The following is an 18921-nucleotide window of genomic DNA, read 5'->3' as shown; positions in this document are numbered from 1 at the left end:
CGACTTTATTGCTTGACACAGCGGTGGTGTCCTGATCACCATTTCTTCCGTCTCTTCGAGCGTACTTGTACCAGCCTAGCGAGCAATCAGCGATTTCATTGTCAGCTTACAGCGTGTCGAAATTATTCTTTGTGCGTTGAGCAAGCAGGCGGGCTTCGAACTCTGGTTGATAACATTTGGGATACCTTGTGCCAAATTCGGGTGGAAGTGCAAGCATCGAGGTCTCCGGAAATCAAGCGCAGGCATAGTGAAGGGAATCGGACTCAGCAGTAGCTGGGGCACATGCCTTGAGCAGGAGTCGGGTGAGGAGTCTTGCAAAATGAACGTGGCGGCCTTCACAAGCGCCAGAACAGCAATAGAACGACAAAGCAGCATAACCTGAAACACCGTGAACCAAATCACAATTCCAAGTGAATGAATTACAACATGCCCACTGCGCTTCCCGAAGAGAACAACTACTATGCGAGTCCGCACCGTCGACAGTCATCGCAGTCGCAGTCGCAAACAAACCTGCAAGATCAAGTTGAGAGGTCTGAGCCATATTCACCCAGCCGATCCGCCGTCTACCTGCCATCGACAACATACGCCCAATTTCAGTCTCCGCAGAATCACCGTCGAGCACCGTCCTTGTCGAATAACCTTGCCCGTCTCGATACCTCGATTGCCCTGTCGCCTGGTCGTGAAAACAGTGCCAATCCCCAGTCATCTGCGAACCCTGATGACTTCTACCGACACTACCCTAACGATCCTACTCACTCGAATTTGCCCACCTCGAACCTACACCAGGACGCTCTAAGGACGTTGAGTAGTCGAGAATATTCACAATCAAGAGCTGGAAGTAATGGTAGTTACTCGACCAATTTCTCTGTCGATGATCCAAGAGACTCGGCCCTGCCGCCCAACGTTCCAGGTTTGAAGTCAAGGAAAGCCTCTGTCAAGAATCTGGTGGCTCAGATCAACAAAACATCTACTGCCGAAATACCGCCTGTGCCCACCCAGTCAGTACCTAGCAGTACCCAGAACCACGCTCCGAGTCCCTATATCTCTTCAGCCCACATATCGCAGTTCGGCGCTACGAGGAAACACTCAAATCCTGCTACTCTCACAAAGACTGCCTCAAGAGATCGGACAACAAGTGGTGCGTCACGTTCACAGAGACCTGAGTCGCATAGTGCGCAGCGACGGCCGTTGTTTGGAGAGGTACTACCCAACCAACCAGTTACCCATTCTGCTGGTTATGGCATCATAAACCCGAGACGACGAACTGCTTCCGAAAGTTCACCCATGCACAGTCCGAATCCCATGTTTCGGTCTGAGCAGAGAGACAGTCAGTTCGTACTATCGCCTGCCGTATATACTTCGAACCCCCAGCGGCCCGACCATCGAAGGACCAACAGTGATATGCCGCAAAGCTCCCCTCGTGCTGAAAATATGACCTCTCCCATCTCGGGGAAGAGACCGCCGGTCACTTCTCGAATACCTGTCAGCTCTCGTAGAATGAGTGCTGCTTCAGATTCTGGAAACTCCATTCCAAATTCAAGGACAGCATCAGCTCTCGACAGAAGGCAAGGTGGTGACGCTAAAACGCCCTCGAAACGGAGCACAAGCCCGAAACAGTCACTAGCTGTGGATCAAACGCCTGGTAGAATCACATCTCCTGGGAGGCGAGGCAAACCTCCAAACCTTCAGCAGACAGCTCTTCAGCAGGGCGCGAAAAGCCCTTCTCTACGGGCAAACATCATTGCTCCTCTGCCAAAGATATCGCCTCCACTCCGGAGTTCTCGTCCGCGTCAACCTGTTTCGAGCGCTTCTACTGCCGCGTCACGAGCTCGGATGGCTGAAAAGTTCGCCAAATTGCAAAAGCTCAATGACGAGAAGAAGGCTGCACAGCAGCGTAGAGGCAAGCCGCCAGAGCTGACCGACATCGACCTAAATGCGCGACGTCTGAGGATCACACGGGCTTTGACAAGGTCGAGGGAAAGCGAAGAGCTGAAGGCTCGCCTGCAGACTGGTAAGCGCTGGGAGCCACAGAATCGCGATTCCTCTCACCTCGAGTCGAGCATAGAGGGCAACACGGCCATCGAACCGCCTCAGGTGACCATAGATAGGGGAGATACCGAGGATCAAGAAGACTATTTCAACAGTGAACTCGATAGGGAGGATGCGACTAGAGATGCGTTGCGCGCCATGCATGGTGATGATCTGTCAAACGTTGAAGAAGCTGACTCACCTACTCTCGGACACGATTCGCAGTCACCCGAGAAGCCATCAATGCATCTGCAAACAAAGTTTCTGGATCTGGCGAATGGCAACGAACCTCTTTCTGCTGTGACCGATGCGACTGTGGCGACGGAAGCAACCCATATCGACCCAGAACCACAGGAAGAGGATGCTGTAGACACTCCAAGTCTCTTGAATCATGTGATGCAAATGCGGGATAATAGCCCTTCGAACACATTCGATCCTTCCTCACGAGCGAACGATGACAGCGAAGATCGTGCAGATGTCGAATCTGTCAATTTGGTGTTTCGCAATACCGCCTATCTCGATGATGAGGAAGCCATAAAGAAAGGGTACCGTACCAACTTTGTCGCTCCAGAACCACTGCTAGAGGAAACCGAAGACCACGCATCGGAACGAGACTCATGGACTTCATCGCTGCATGAAGAAGCTGGTCAAGACGAAAGCTATATCGACTCATCTGAGAGACATTCGCAGGAGCAGCAAATGCACATGCAAGACACGAATTTGTCCCAATATCACGATCATCATGATTCGTATCGTGATACAATGGCATCCGACGCTTACACGATAATCAACATTGTTCTGCAAGAGCATTCGACTTCTGGTATAGTTGATCAACAATTTGCTGACAACGTGTACCAGAAGGTACTTGAGACATGCCCAGAAATTGAAGATGAAGGAACCCACGACCCAGTGAAAATTGAGCAGCTTTGCTTGGAAGAGCTTGGTCGGCGTGATGAGAATGAGAGATCTCAGCTGTCACTCAGCACTGCTGTTGGGGACACTGTAACGCGAAAAGCAGAACGTGAAGAAGAGACGATACAGGCACGTGAATCCAGCCCAGCTGCCGCGGAGCAGCCTAAGAAAGAAGAGCAGTTGCTGACGTTGCCATCCACACGGTTCGAGGGTCATCGGCACAAGCCCAGCCTCGATAGTGCCGAGGACTGGGCTAGCACTTCGCCTTCGATTGGCGACTGGATGCGATTCTCCTCGGACAATCCCACACCGCCTGAAAGACCACACCTCCGTGAGCTATCATCGGAACAGGACCCGGGTGCTCAGCCTTCGAACGCTCTCAATACTGCCAGACAGAGTACGCCCAGTGGTCAGCAGGCCTCCAGCTCCAAAACGAGCCCACGACTGATACATATCGATCCCGACGAAGACACAATAGGTCCAGAAGGATATGGCATAGCCATCATTCGGGCTCCCTCGCATTCACCACCTCCGCCACCTAAGGACAATTTTCCGAGCATAGAGCAAACATCAAGGGCTCCTATGCCAGTATCTCATACCGTAGATGAGGTGCGACAGCCAAGAGTACCCCATCGCGTTGCTTCACTAGGACAGGTGCAGACGCCAAGGTCGTCACATTCGCAATCACGACCGCCATCGACAAAGTCACGGGCAGAAGTCACACCCTGGGAACTGGAAGCTCAACCTGAAGAAGCCCCAAGTCCAGGAGTGAGCCGGTTGAAGAAGCGCAAGCATATCATCAAAGAGCTTGTTGACACTGAGTTCACCTACCAGCGGGATATGCGTGTGCTTTGCGACATTTACAAGCAGACCGCAACGGCAGCTTTGACGGAAGACGACATAAAGGTGCTTTTCGGCAACGTGGAACAAGTGCAGCACTTTGCGAGAGATTTCCTTACAGCCTTGAAGCAAACCTCGAAACCATCATACGCGGATCGGAAGAAAGACAAGAAGGAGGGGCTCGAAGGACTAGTGCATAATTCGAGTTCTTTGACTCTGGCATCGACACAGAACGACAATGAAGTGTCGGACCTTCAGAAGGATCTTCAGAAGGATCGTGAGACCAGGATTGGTGATGCCTTCGAAGGCTCGCTCAAAGATATGGAACTAGTCTATACCGAGTATATCAGGAATCGTCATGCAGCCAACCAACGACTAGAGGTGCTACAAAAGTCTCTAGCGGCACAAGAATGGCTGAAGGAGTGCAGAGACAACTCCAGCGACATCACTAATGCATGGAATCTCGACGCATTACTTGTCAAACCAGTTCAGAGGATTACCAAATATCCTCTTCTGCTGAAGGAGCTGATTGATGCTACCGTTGAGGACCATCCAGATCTGCCGACCATACGTCGAGTGCTGAACAACGTTACTGACATCAATATGAGGATCAACGATTTGAAGAAGCATGCAGAGGCACTAGACCAAGTGCTGAATCGTAAGCGAGGCCAGTCTGATGTGCGCATGGGATTGACGAAAGCATTTGGCAGAAGAGCCGAGAAGCTTCGACAGCATGTCGGCATCACAGACATGTACGAAGACACAGAGTACGACAAGCTGAGGATCTCCTACGACAACAACTATGTTCAGCTCATGGTTGTGGCAAACGATTGTCTAACCTACGAGAAAGGGATGACGCAGTGGGTCAACAAAATGGTAGAAGTTGCAGCCGCCGCCGAAGGTTGGGTCGACGTAGGTCATTCTCATCACCAGCAAGAGGAAAGTAAGCTGAGGCATCTTGCTATGATCATACGCAATGTTCACAATATTGCTCTCCCTGACCACCTTGAGCATTTGCAGAAAAGAGTGGTGAAGCCGATGACCACCACAGTAGACATCCTGACTAAATTCAAGGATGATCCACGGGGGCTCTTGCACAAGCGAGACAAGCGGCTGGTCGACTATGCGCAAATGAAGAACAGGAAAGACCGAGGTGAGAAAGTCGACAAGAAAATGATCGACCGGATGGATCAGTGGGAAGCATTGAACACCGAAGCCAAGGAGCGTATGAGGAAGTTGTTGGTAGCTACAGCACATCTGGTCCAGTCGTGTCAGGGGCATCTAGTGCAACTGCAGATGTCATGGATGGCAATGATTCAGCAGAAGTTCTCGAGCGTGATGGGCATCAACCTCAAACGTATGTCACCAGAAGACATCGAGAAAGATTGGCAAGTGGACTTCGACTACCAAGAGGCCTCGGCACTTGCTCTGGGTGTCTGCAATGGGTCACTAATGCTGCAGGCTGCAAACATGACAAGCTTCTTGACACCAGGGTCGACATTGAACGATGAGGACTCACCACGCCAGATGTCCTTCAGCAGTACCAACAAACGATCTATCTCCCTACACAGTGAAAGCTCGATAGTGCCGAGTTTGGACCTCAGCTCCCGTCCTAGTGGTACTTACACTCCTCACACTCAACCGCTGCCTGACCACTTTGATCGGCCGTACCCGTATCCCAATGGGCGGACGAGAGCAGTTTCAACCACATCGGGCAAGTCACTTCAAAGGCCAGAAGCATCCAGCAGAACGTTATCCAGTACGAAGCATACATCTGCGAGCGCCAATTTTGGAAGGCCTGGCACGAGTCCCATTGTACAGCAGGAAGCGTTTGCGCCTCCACGGCTCAACGTCGAGACTCACTCACCTCTGATGGGCTCGTTCCAGACGCAGACAGTGCCGGAAAGACCAGCATCTTCTAACACCTTCTTCTCTGTCGCTCCAGAACCATCAAATTCGCAATTAGAGCCACACGCGCGAGGCTCAGGCGTCTTCTCGTCGGCGCTCCCTATGTCGGAATCGCCTGTACAGGAACGACATCCGGTCGACATAGGCACGAATGAGCCCCAGGTCCTCTTTACAGCTGCCAGCGTATATGAGTTCAACATCGATCGAGCACGACGCGACGCGGGGTTCCCATATTTGACATATGTCACTGGCGAAATATTCGATGTCATTGGTGAAAGGGGCGAGCTGTGGCTGGCGAAAAATCAAGATGACCCTCAAAAACAGGTAGGCTGGATCTGGAACAAGCATTTCGCGAAGCTGGCCGAGTAATCTTCAAACACTTCATCCTTCATGGCTGTACGACATGCACGACTTTTTCGAATTCTTATCGCCTAATATAGAGGCAGGCGCAATGTGTTTGAGGTTGGACAGAAGGGAATCTAGCAATCGATATAGAGCTGACGAGAGATGAAATTCGACTTCTGTTCAAGGGTTGGTGCCGTATATCATGATGATTTCTCACCCTCATCACTATTAGTCCTTATGTTATCGGGCAGGCAACGGCATGGTATGGTGATTGTTCTTGTATAGTAGCAGCGTTCGAGCGAAGCTGAGTGGAAAGCCACTCAGAAAAGCATTCATAGCAGGCTTCACGATGGGTTAGGCATATTATCACATCTGATGGAACAAGCAGCACTTTCGTTTAATTACAATACTCATAGACGATCTCGTGAGACTGCGTCAGGAACCACCAGTTTGCCAGGCAGAGCAAGACAGGAGTGGTAGGAGAGGTTCGCCGGCAGGCGCCTAGGAATTAGGCTACGTAATTCGCTGATGACGCGGTCTCGAACACTGCTTCGCATCGTTGATTTGCCCATCAAACAAGATGCGTGTACCCGAATGCTAGTACTTGTATCAATTATCTCACTAGACTACACTCAAGATCTCGTCGGGGCTCGCTGGCTTGCTTCTGTCCGAGCGTGGTGGGAGCAAACCACAGTTACGACCCCTACAGCCGCCTGAGGAAAGCCCACCATCATGTATCATAACCGAGCCATTACGAGATCCGGAAGGCAATGAATATCAGATAAACGATACGCGAAGATCACAAGGAACCATTTTCCAAGTTTTGAAATATGCATCCATTTGGCGGACATCTAAGTAGGCATTTTGGGAAATCGGTATGACTATATTGCCCGGTACTCCTACATTCCTGGTGTTACCGTCTCAACGCTGGGGGGGTATATGATATACGTGCTACAGCATTGGCTCTTCTCTTATAGCTGGAATCTTGTTGCTACGCGAGAAGAAGACTGTGCTGACAGCCATGTCTCGACAGCTGGATCCGTCACAACCCTACCTGAGCTGTACGTTTATCTTACTTACCACAAGCACGGGCTGAGCAGCTGCTAATATGCGTCCAGACTATGATTCACGATGTACGAAACGCTTCTGCGCACGGAACGCTCCAAGCTAATGCGCGCCAGTAACGAAAGAGGATGTGAATGTGACGAAGAATGACTGGCTTACGGACAATGTACGTTGCAACAACTCTCAAGAGCTGGAAACGCAGTCGCTGACAAGAACAGGTTATATCCTTTTGGGAAGAGTATATACACTCGATTCGACAATGAAACAACATCCCTGACCATATCCGCTAGATATCTAGAACGAGAATACCTCATCGAATTCAAGAACTCGAAGATTGTCCTCCTGCGACCGACCATCACCCAGATAGTGAAAGAGGAGGATCAGCCAGGAGCCTTAAAGGTACAGCCAGTCACTCTGTCCAGAGACACGAACTCCCAAGCTATAGACCATCAAACTAACAGTATACCGAACAGAATGCCCTCCCCGATTTCTCCCACGTAACCCACATCTTCCTCCCCGTCAACGACTGCAGCCACTCCGATATCCCCGAATCCGGCTCCCACTGGTCCCTCCTCCTCATCTCCGTCGTCGACGGCGTAGCCTTCCACTACGACAGCCTCATGGCCCACAACGAAGAAGAAGCCTACAAAGTCAGCCAGAAGATGCAAGCCTTCCTTGGTGTGCGGTTGCGGTTTATACAGTTGAACGATACGCCGCAGCAGGAGAACGGGAGCGATTGTGGGGTTTATGTGTGTTTGTTTATGAAGCATTTGTTGTTGAAGAGGTTGTTGATGGTTCGGACGAATGATAAGGTGAGTATGAGTATGGGTGGGAGGAAGATTGATGCTAGGGAGGGGAGAAAGGAGATGTTGAAGATTATTGAGGAGAGGAGGAAGGAGGGGGAGAGGAGACGATCGTGAGTTGATCCTTGTCTTGAACTGTGGTGCGAGATGGTGGTGTGCTGACGTGTTAACAGGACGAGTAAAAGTCCTGCTCCAGGAAGTAGGAAGTCGAGGAGTCCGCCGAGGATAGATAGCCCGATGGATTCGGACAAGTGAGCTTAGGACGAAGACCGAGATCTAATGATGCGAAACATAGTTGGTAAAGGGGCAGAGCGGATGGCACAACCAGGATATCTACTACGACTTAGAGTCGGAACAGCCGAATGAGGAGCAATACACGACATTTACGAACTGTTGGGATAGCACGAGCGACAAGAGATGACTATTTGGATATTATGGATTGTGTCAGATACAATAAATGTGTCCATGAGGTAGTGTCATAACCTATGGAAGAATTCCAACAATTTTTTACTTGAACTATGGCCACTTCTGCCAGCTTATGCGTTGCGATTGACGAGATCATCCGTGAAAGCCTGGCCGCAACTTACGGCATTCCTGCGGAGGCTCCCAGGAGCGGTAAACAGTTCTACATAGCTGTGCTGCAAGGTCCACTTGAGCGCGCACTGTGTAGCCATGTGTGCGAAGGGCCAGCCGAAATGCTCTGAAATGGTCTGCACGCTCTATTATCTATTAAGCTCTCAATATCACACACACGCCAAAACCGCAACAAGTATCCCAAGCCCACACTGCCGCCAACCCACCCCCACCCCTCGTATCCTCCCCGCCCCAGACTCCGACGAACTTGAACTAGGCACCGCACCCGCCGTCGCCGTCCCCGTAACCCCCGTCGCCCCAACCGTAGCAGAAAAAGTATCAAACCCGCCATCTCCCTCTCTAACCTGCCTCTGCACATTCTCCTCAAAATACACATTTTTATCCTTACTGTTCACACCCTGTATATTCCCCGGCGGCCAGTACTCACACACGAGCATGTACCCGCCCACATCGTTTTGCCCATTACACGCAAACACGCCACACCCGACGGATTGTGTTTCTTTCCATACTAGCTGTGTGAAGTGCCCTGTTTCCTCGGTGAAGCCCGTCACATCTCCACCGCCCGAACCACCACCAAAATCATACAACCCCCTCTCATCCCCCCACGCATCAACCGCCCCTGTAACATCCTCATACCCCCTCGCCAAATTCTCACCGTACCCCTGCGGCCCATAACTATGCGCCCAGATACATTTTGCCGCGTAATCTTCGGCGTAGGAGGCTAGGGAATTGTTCCAGGGGATGTAGGATGCGTTGTGTTGATAGCGGTAGAGGTTTGTGCTGTTTAGGATTGATGTGCGGAGGGTGAGGGGGGAGGTGTATTGGGGGCTGGCGGGGGTTGTGGCGGATGCGGCGGCGATGTAGGTTGTTTGGGTTTCGGTGAGGGCTGTTATTGTTGTTGTTGGGGCTGTTATGGTTGAGGGTTCTTGGGGTTGGGGGGAGGCGAGGGTGGGGGTTGTGAGGAGGAGGAGAGGGAGGAGGAGGGGGAGGGAGGTTGTGGGGTGGGTGGGCATGTTAACTGAGGGTTTGGCGCGTGGGTGCTGTGGGTGATGTCTGTTTCGGTGTCGGCTTGACGGTGGTGGGGTTTTCTCTCGTGGTGTGGCCGGTTCGTGCTATTGATTCATCCTGCTCTTCTTCACAAACTGGTAACGATGTACTTCCTGGATATGTTTTCGCGTCGCTTACTGTTGTCCTGCAGCAATGAGTCCTAATGATTGAGTTCGTGTTAGCATCGCGAAAGAGCAGTCAGCTCCCAGAAGTCAGACACGGCACATTCGGCTCGTAAGCTTGGGAGAACCTCCATATCGGCCATAACATTAGCGATGACCGCGGTGACTGGTCAGCCTTGGTCGTACGTTTGTTTGAGGCTATGGGGCCTTAGGAGTTCGGCTGATAAGGTGTACTAGTACCTGACGCGGACTGTACGAAAATAGAGTCGGGAGCCTGCGATACGTGCCGATGACAGCATGGTTGACCGGGATCGACCACACCGACTCGGAAGTCCATCTTGGCGACCGTTGTTTGACGTCATGCGTAAACAGCTTACATAAGGCAAGTAGTCTGTAAAAGAGAATCCACTTGGCAAGGCAGGTGGGAAGATAGAGCTATTAAAAACACGTTTCCGTACCTCAAGCGCTCGACTGGGCAAATTTGTGAGACCTGCGCGAGCTTTACGACGGAATGACCACAGACTACCGGAAACGATGTACGCACGGCGCTGCCCAGATAACACGAAGGGACGCGGGTGTATGGGGAGCAAGGAACCGATGCTGTGGTTGCTTGATTCACTGCTCTCTATGTCCAGACACAAATATGCCTTTCCTAAGATACACTGCGCATCATATGCATCTGTTCACCTTCCTAGCGCGGATCTCACCTGAAGCCGAGTGGGCACGGTACAGAGCAGAGTCCGCGACTCCCCTCAATACCTTCCGCCACGTGAGGCTCGCTCACGTCGTGTGGCAGCAGCTTTTCTCTGCGCTTCACCTCCGAACCTCGAATCGAATCCTTGCCCTCGTGAGCGTCGGCGTCGCGCTGGCACTTCTTCTTCTGAATCTGTGCCGCCGACTTCTGGTCCAGACTCTTCATGACTCTCATCTCCTTCCTCTTCGTACTCTTCATCGCTAGACTCGGCCTGGTGGGGTGGAGAGGACCCTAATGATGGACTTCCTTTAGGTTTTCTTTGGAAATCATTCAAGAGCTGCTCCGCGGCTGCTGGATCACCTTCGTCGTAATCAATGAGCTCGCTTTCTTGGCCGACCGCAGCTTCTTCATCATAATCCTCTTCCTCCTCCTTCTCCTCATCCTCTTCATCAACAACCTTTCTCTTTCGCTTCTGTCGTCGTGTGGTGGTCTCTGTCTGTCGTCGAACGACCGCGGCTTCGACCCTCTTTCTGGCTGGTCCTTGTTCGCCATCAGTTTTGGCCAACGCAGCACCGGCTGACAATCTGGCATTCTTAACACCAAAGTTTGGCTTCGCCATCGCTGTGATTACACCGTTCGTGCCTGCTTCTACACGATCTCCTTTCTCCCAGAAGTGCTTGTATACGTCCTCAGGGTAGTTGTAGTTGTAAAGAAGCTCCTCACCTGCCTTGACTGGACGTTTTGTGAAGAACATGATTCTGGCCATCCCATTTGCGAGCAGCTTTTGAGCTGAGACATTGATATGTTTGTCAAGCTGTGAATTGTTCATGAAGCGTGTTTTGTTTCCAAAAGTGGACCCGTCAATCTCTTGCTCTTTGTTCATCTTGAACAGATATTCCAGACCATGGTTATGATACACCACACCTCTGCGGTCTGATTCCTCCATGGGTCCGCTCGAGATGATTTCACCCTTGTATTCACCGATGAAAGCGTACTGTTCAAGATCTTGACCTGCGAACAATCCCCAACCCTGAACCTCGGATGGAGCTTTGGTCGTCTTCGCAGGCAAATCGAGCTGGATTGCGTTGTTCTTGCAACGACCAATCCTGATTTCATCACGGTACTTGTTTGGTGGATCAAGCACTTCAAGTACTCCACAAGTCTTGCATAACCAGGGATCACACTCTCTATTGTTGGCCCAGCAATCACAGCGAATATCTTTGAAGCACGTACCTCTACATCTGCAGCCTTTGAACCGCCTCCTGCATTTCTGATCGCAATTGCAGAAATGTTCACAATGGACCTTGTCCTGAGCACACCGGCAACCATTCTCCTTAAGACATGGGCCTGGGTGAGAACATGGCACAAACGGTCGGCGCTTATCGAGGTCTGCACTGTTTTCGGTAACATAGCCTGCAGGACGATTGGCGAGCTTGCGTCCATCGACGTCTTCGAGGTTTGGTAACCCTTCATCCAGAAGGTCGTGTGGCTTCGAATGTGGAGGCTCTTGGTGTACACGAATGATCTGCCTGAGAGCATTGACACAAGACACCTTCGCAATCTTGGCAACCATGCAGGGCAATCGAAGGTTGTTCCCGTACATTCTCAGCATCGACCGTGCTAATCTGTCTGTGGTCTCATCTGGCCGCCATGCCGCAGCTAAGGCATTGCGTTGAGCAATGTCAAGAAAGCACTCTCCGCTACATAGGACAGTGCCCTTGAATCCTGCTAGTCCCTGAACCATGTTTGTGGTCTCATTATATTGACCAGTCAACTTTCCAGTCGCATCAAGGCCAACTATCTGGGAGATAGGCGTCGAGAACTGCCGTGTAGAGCAGCAGAACAGGCCGCAGATGTGGTCATTTAGCTTCTTGTTAGGCCCTATCACTGCCGTGACGCGCGTATTGTTCTCTAATTCGGGATCGTTAATAGTTGGACCACGTTCATTGCGATCCATATCGCCATCAAGGTACGATCCATGGACTAGACAGTTGTGGGCGAAACATATAGAGCACAATAACGGCTCCGGATCGTTATGAGGATCTGCACGGGCCTCGGGGAGTTCTCGCTTCTTCTTCTTTTCTGGCTCTCCACCGTGCGTGTTGTTGAGAAAATGCCATACAGGTATTGAGGTGATTTCTGTGAACGTCTCGTGCAGCCATTTGCATCTGCGAGCTTCCTCAGGAGTTCCCCTAAAGGGTAGAGCGTCCTCTACTCTCGGGACATGCTTCGGGAGCCAGTCGCACGTTAATTCGCAGGTCTTACATTTGTGTACATTCTTCGAGAGCGCGTGACTCGTTTGTAGCCAATCTCGAAGGTGCTCCGGCGTTAGCTGGAGTTCTTCAAGCAGATCCGCAAAGTCGGCAGACCAGTGCCATATTCGTTCTAAGCAACGACGTTGCTGTCGGAGCTCTCTGAATGGGTTTTCGTGCATGCCGATGTCATTATTTCGATATCTGTCCTTCAGCTCTGCTTCTCGTTCAGCTGCTGCGGAGTCATCAGGCCCCTCGTTGTCTGCAAAGTAAGGCAGGGACAGCAAAGTGTGTACGTTCTTCGACAAGAAACTAGTTCCCAGACGACCAATACTCTGATACTTAGGTAGTATCACGGCTTTAGGATCGATCGGAAGAGGCCTGACAGGTAATACCACAGTCTGGTAGTTGTTCTTGCGCGGACCACGATGCTGACCATGCACTTTGATCTGCAGTTTCGTGGAGCTTGTAAGCGGTGGTTCCTGGTTGTGACTCTCTTTCTCCTGTAGAAATTTCTTGAACGGATTAACCTTAGCTCCCTGGCTAGGTAAAGTCGGCTTTTGCTGTGACCTGACTCTAGCCTGTACGAGCTGTGCTTCGAGTAGGTACTCTCTGTGAGCATTCAAGTTGTCCCGATGAGTCCTGATGATCTGCCTTACCTCATCGAGAGAATCTGGGAGCGAGTCATTTCTAGGCATATGCTCAAGCTGGCCGAGTTCGATCGTTGATAGCTTCCTAGGAATCGGATATGTTGTGCGCGTGTCTCTTTCAGACGTGTCTTTTTCAGGTAAGTTCTCTACGTTGACGCTGATTGGCACGTTGGCAATGTTTTCAACAGTTGACTCGACATCTCTGGCGATGTTCTTTTGTTTTCTATGGCGTTTAGGTGTGGATCTTGATATGCCGTGCTGACTGGCTGGCAGCAATTCGTCGTTGTACACGCAGTCGAGTCCAGGTGCGGTACATCGATTACAAGGCTGGCGCCCATCACAAACCTGATTGTCCTCTATGCATGTTGTGCAGCGTCGTGAACCATGTGCTTCTGAAGTTTGCACCGATTCCAGGGTATCAGTTGTCGCCTGCGGATCACGCCCGTGCTCCTTAAGCTTCTTTATAACGGGTCCGCCAAGGTCCGTTCCTGGCGCGTCTATCGCAGATAAAAATGATGCCAATTCTTTACGGCTTTCTTCGTGGTCTGCCTTCTGATGTCGATCCTGGCTTCGTGCGGCTTCCGCTACCGCTCGAATGTGGTCTTCGAGTCTGTCGGCATTAGAGGCCTTCGTATCTCGTTCCGTAACCGGACGCCGAACCCCATGTTGAAACGTGATTCTCTGAGTCGGCTTTCGAGGAGACGTATTTTTGTGCGGTGAGGACTTCTGCCGAGGCTTACTGCTTGGCCGTGGTACCTGATTCTGAACTAGCTGGGCTCCATTTACTTCTGAATTGTTCTGTCGTTTCGACTCCTGACGGACGCGATGCGACAGCGACTGTTTAGGTTTGGCCTGTACGTTAGTGATCTCGAGACCGTCATCGGATATACTGAGGTAGTCTATAGGCTTGTGACGCTCGCTTGGCCTCGAACGGCCAGTGATGGGTGCGTCATCATCGCTCGAGATCTCGAATACCTCGGGAGTGTTCTGATTCATCTTCTGTGCATCTTGACCCTGTGCCCTCCACATCAATCTGAGCACTTTTCATGAAGGCCCAGTGATAATCAGTCATGCGGCGGCCTTTTTCGCTGCGGCTCATTCGCTCTAGGTGGCACAAGCACTACGTCTCGCGAACATATCGGGTGAGAAATCGCTAGATAGAAGTGATACCTGATTTGATCATTCACGAAACTCCCTAATGGTCATCTCAGATGTAAGTAAGTTTGAGAAGAAGTGAATACATCAACGCGTAAAGTGACGCGTTACCCAATGGAGTAAGCGCGTCCTAGGACCAGGGTGAGGGCAGGGGCAGATGCTTCGTCTTGGCGTGGCTTCCAGACGCAATTTTCACCTCCGCGACACTATCACTTACGTACTGGACATGCACAAATCGTTGCATTGCGTGATCCGTCGCGCAAGCGCCAGTCAATATAGTTCATCAATTACCGATCATACTGTCGATGTCTTGATCAGTATTACGGGTGTTCAGCAGCGACATTATGATGGCAGGGGTTGTGTGAACACCACCAGCCCATCGCCCGGTGGTCCTGGTTCGCTACATGGCCACGCAATCCACACATCCCAATTTGGTATTTGTCATGTTGCCTGTCACCGCTGTTGAGTGCATACAGCATGCAGAAGTCGACCTTCTACTGATCGGGGAGGGCACCCTGCTTAATGTACACAGCCTGACACACGGCCATTCACTCTGCAGGATCGATGTACTCAAGCATCAAGCAATCCATGGAATTGTCAATCTTGGATACCAAAAAAAGGCGAATCCATGCCAGATCAATTTCTTGGTGTACGGTGGCCGTCAGATAGCGTGGGTGGTCCTGAGCTTGAACCTCGAATGCACGGATGTACCGTCTGCACGCATAGAACTTATACATATCTGTTCGCTCCAAGACTGGATTCTCTGTATCAAGCCATGTACGTCCGATAGCCTTTCTGTGCTGTTACTGACATCCTACAACGCTTTGTGCATAGTCAATGCTAACCCAGTAACTCAACTACTGGAGCATTCGGTTCGATGTGATAGCCTGAGCACTTTCATTTACAGCGCCGATATTATGCAAGTAGATGGAAACAGTTTCATCGTTGCTTCGGGCACTGCTTTTGGCGAATTGCTGATATGGCTTTGCAGGTTCAACCAGCACACTGGAACATGGGAGGCGTGTCCCTGGCGTGAGTATCGCGGTCACAGTGGCTCGATATTTGGGGTGAGCATATCTCCTATGTTCAGCTTGGGTCACAACAACTACCGGATAGTGGCAACTTGCAGCGATGACCGGACCATACACATTTGGGACGTGTCAGGCATCGAAAACGAGACCGTTCCTTCCCTTACACGGCATGGCGAAATGGTTGAAGATATGAAGGCGGTATTTCCACGATGCGAAGACAGTTCGACCATGATATGGGCACATCTTTCGAGGATATGGAGCGTAGACTTCATTTTGAGCTCTGAAGCGTCGGAAGGTGACTCTCGTGTACTTCTTCTGTCGACTGGCGAGGATGGGCAAGCCGAATCTTTCTCACTCGAGGCCAGTCAAGTTTTCTCCTCTGGCCGGTCTAAGTCGAATGCTCTCACAAACAGGTATATCGATCGCCACCATTCAGGAAAGAACATTTGGTCTCGATGCCACTTGCGCGACGAGCGTCATATAAAGCTTTTCACTGGAGGCGCGGATGGACAGGTGGTCCAGCGATCTTATGGGGTCGACGGGCACGCAAAATTCGGAGCGACTCGACTCGCCCAGTCATTCAAAGCTATTCATCCCCTGTCTCAGGACGATGTCTCCGCGGAAATCGTTCGCAGCCAGAGGACTGTTGTATTCAAATCATACCTGATTTATGATACAAATCAGATCATTGCCACTACGGACTCTGGACTTTTGCTTAGAGGCGATATCCATGAAATGGGAAGCTCATGGCACGTTCTTGCGCAGTCTACCGATTCTCAGCATTTCGTCCTTTCGTCAAGTTTGGCGCATCAACATGCATATTTTGTCGATCGTTCGAAGCGGATGTTTTGCGTCCTCGATCTTAAAACCCTGAAGCCGCGCGATGTATGCCAAGTTCGCTCGACGAAAGTCTCTACTGTCCAGATTGCTTGGTCTGAGGTCGGACGGGGACAAACGACTTTGAGTGCTTGCGTGGCTCTATCTTATTTCGGGAAGGAGAACCTTGAACTCATCTGGGTAATGACGGACACTCACAGGACAGAGTTTTCCCAGACTTCCATCACATTACCAGAGACCTTCGAAACAACAAGCGCGTGCTTCGACATGGCGGCTGAAATATTACTACTCGGGTCTCGAGCTGGGGCATTAGCAGTATTCACTGATATCAATGACCGTATCGCCTTTGCCTCTCCTACCATATGCCGACGTCGTGTTCACGGGCAAGATACCGTCACAAGCATTGCTGTGCTGAAGGAAGCGCCTAACTCTTCAAACGACGAACTGTTCTTCTTGACCACTGGGCGTGACGGTACGTGTTGTGCGCTACAACTTGATCTAGGGCGCTTCGATAAGAAGAATGACAAGAAAACCCCAGCTCACATTCGTATTGTCCATCAAGCAACGCCGCCGCTTGGCCCAAACATCGAAGGGGCCAAAGTGATTAACCGATCGGGCACCGTCCCGAAACTCCTTCTTTACGGCTTCAGCTCCAAGCAGTTCGTAGTCTGGGATGAGATGAATCAAACACAAGTCATGGCGGTCGCCTGCGGCGGCGCGCACCGAAGCTGGCACTTCAGACCCGACGAGTCGACCAGCGACGCAGGCACATTCGTGTGGACTCAAGCAGGGACGTTCATGTCCTATCAGCAGACCGAAGCCGATCACAAAGTTATCCAACCCGGTGGGCATGGCCGTGAGATCAAGGCGCTGGCGGTTCACTACACTGGTGGCTCAAAATGGCTTGTTGCAACAGGCTCTGAAGACACAGACATTCGGTTGTTCGAGTATATGGATGACGAAGGCGAGCCAAACCTCAAAAGCATTGCGGTAATCAGAAAGCACACGACAGGTCTGCAAGATCTCCACTTTTCACCTGATGGTTCAACACTCATAAGTGCAGCCGGCATGGAGGAGATGTTCTCATGGCATCTATCACCGATACCAGTTCTCAGGCAAGGAGTCGTCTTCGCCGGAGCTCTACCAAGAACAGACGAGCAGTCAGACGCACGAATAATGAGCTTCGATGTTATGCCACAAGAAGGCGGTCCCGGAGACAACAGCCTCCTTATCGTGGCAGCCTTCTCAAACGGCAAAGTGAAGACAATACAATACTCACCAGAAGCCTACACCGAAGCTGCCACCTTCACAGTTCTACACCAACTCGATCTCGGCACAATCTGCCTGACACAAGCGCACTTCCTTCCTACCTCAACCACGGACGTGTCTCGAGCACTAATCGGAGCCACAAACGGCTTCCTCACAGCAACCCCAACCTCCGACCAGAAATCAAGCCCATTCGTATCAAGCCCCACCACAACCTCGCACAAAGTCCACCAAAACAGCATCACAGCGATGGCCGCCACAAACCTAACCCCCAACCACACCCTCATCACAACCGGCGGCGACGACAACAGCCTCGCACTCACCATCACACACGACCCTTCAAACCTGCCTCCAACCATAACCACCAAACCAAGATTCCAAACCCTAACTATCCCAAAAGCCCACGCCGCAGCACTAACAGCACTCGCCGTCATTGAGGTCGCAGTCCCCGATTCAGCTATCGATTCTGGCTCACCTTTCCAAAACAAACACTTCCTACTCATCACAGCGGGAAACGACCAGATCGTAGCCTCCTGGCATGTCAAAGTCGACACAGCGGCATTGCGTGCGGTCGAAGCAGCGACAGCCGATTCGGCGGGCCTAGGCACGGGCACTGCCGGCGAGGCAGGGCAAGATCTAGAGCACCTACACATCACCCTCCTAGAGGAAAAGTACACCAACGTGGCGGATATAAGTGGTATTGCGATTCTGCAGAAAGACCCAAGTGGCATCGTAGACCACGATATACGGTCAGTGCAGGTCATGATAGTGGGGGTCGGAATGGAGGTTTTGGAGGTGGAGGTACCGAGACTGGAGGGTGTATAGGGTAGGCGGAGGACGGAGTGAAGTCAAATGACTGGGTCCAGGGTCAGGAGATTCGAGATGGAGTGAATGATCGAAACTGCGCTTAGTGAAGAGTATCAAAAGTATCATAGATGGACGTGATATTAAACGGTTAATGATCAAGAAAGAAGTCTTCGAGAAGCTGGAACGTGGTCAGTTGTCTACATAGCAGGCGGTTGACAAAATATTGGCCCACTCCTCGTTAGGCGCTTCAGACCTAAAGTGCAAGCGCTAGAGATGCTCTACGGGCGAGCTGGGCATGCCTAGAAGTGCACAGCCGGTCCCTAACAATACGGTTGACCGCATTGGGAGTGGGCCAATTATTTTGTCAACCGCCTGATAGGTCAGTGTCGGCTGCATGATCGTAGACTTCCTTTATACCTATCTTAGGCTCGCTGAGTTCATATGGGTATTAAGGCTTAAACTTGAACTTCTTCTCTTAACTCTTAGGCGTCGTAGGCATTAGAACGACCTGTAGAGATGTACCGGAGATGTCCACTCTGTTTAAAGATCAGGATAGGCGATCTCC

The 18921-nt window shown here is 51.2% G+C and overlaps 5 protein-coding genes across 5 annotated transcripts; 3 read left to right on the top strand and 2 right to left on the bottom strand.

The window, feature by feature from the left end:
- Window positions 1-426: 426 nt before the first annotated feature.
- PMZ80_004683 (uncharacterized protein) lies at window positions 427-6057 on the top strand (the record flags this gene model as incomplete). The annotated part of the gene is made up of 1 exon (XM_064873107.1): window positions 427-6057. The coding sequence occupies one exon, from the start codon at window positions 427-429 to the stop codon at window positions 6055-6057; it is 5631 nt and encodes a 1876-aa protein (XP_064731765.1).
- Window positions 6058-7054: 997 nt separating this feature from the next.
- PMZ80_004682 (uncharacterized protein) lies at window positions 7055-8156 on the top strand (the record flags this gene model as incomplete). Its single annotated transcript, XM_064873106.1, has 7 exons — window positions 7055-7094; window positions 7152-7166; window positions 7215-7264; window positions 7317-7336; window positions 7389-7497; window positions 7572-8014; window positions 8075-8156. 7 exons carry the CDS (start codon window positions 7055-7057, stop codon window positions 8154-8156), a joined length of 759 nt encoding a protein of 252 aa, XP_064731764.1.
- Window positions 8157-8644: 488 nt separating this feature from the next.
- Window positions 8645-9508, bottom strand: PMZ80_004681 (uncharacterized protein; the record flags this gene model as incomplete). The annotated part of the gene is made up of 1 exon (XM_064873105.1): window positions 8645-9508. One exon carries the CDS (start codon window positions 9506-9508, stop codon window positions 8645-8647), a length of 864 nt encoding a protein of 287 aa, XP_064731763.1.
- A 908-nt stretch (window positions 9509-10416) lies between these two features.
- Window positions 10417-14256, bottom strand: PMZ80_004680 (uncharacterized protein; the record flags this gene model as incomplete). The annotated part of the gene is made up of 2 exons (XM_064873104.1): window positions 10417-11545; window positions 11729-14256. The coding sequence occupies 2 exons, from the start codon at window positions 14254-14256 to the stop codon at window positions 10417-10419; spliced, it is 3657 nt and encodes a 1218-aa protein (XP_064731762.1).
- Window positions 14257-16550: 2294 nt separating this feature from the next.
- WDR6 (WD repeat-containing protein 6) lies at window positions 16551-18374 on the top strand (the record flags this gene model as incomplete). The annotated part of the gene is made up of 1 exon (XM_064873103.1): window positions 16551-18374. The coding sequence occupies one exon, from the start codon at window positions 16551-16553 to the stop codon at window positions 18372-18374; it is 1824 nt and encodes a 607-aa protein (XP_064731761.1).
- Between the last annotated feature and the right edge of the window lie 547 nt (window positions 18375-18921).

Source organism: Knufia obscura (assembly GCF_036327395.1).
Source record: "Knufia obscura strain CCFEE 5817 isolate CBS 148926 chromosome Unknown scaffold_4, whole genome shotgun sequence".
NCBI lineage: Eukaryota > Fungi > Ascomycota > Eurotiomycetes > Chaetothyriales > Trichomeriaceae > Knufia > Knufia obscura.
This window is presented reverse-complemented; position numbering and strand designations above follow the sequence as displayed.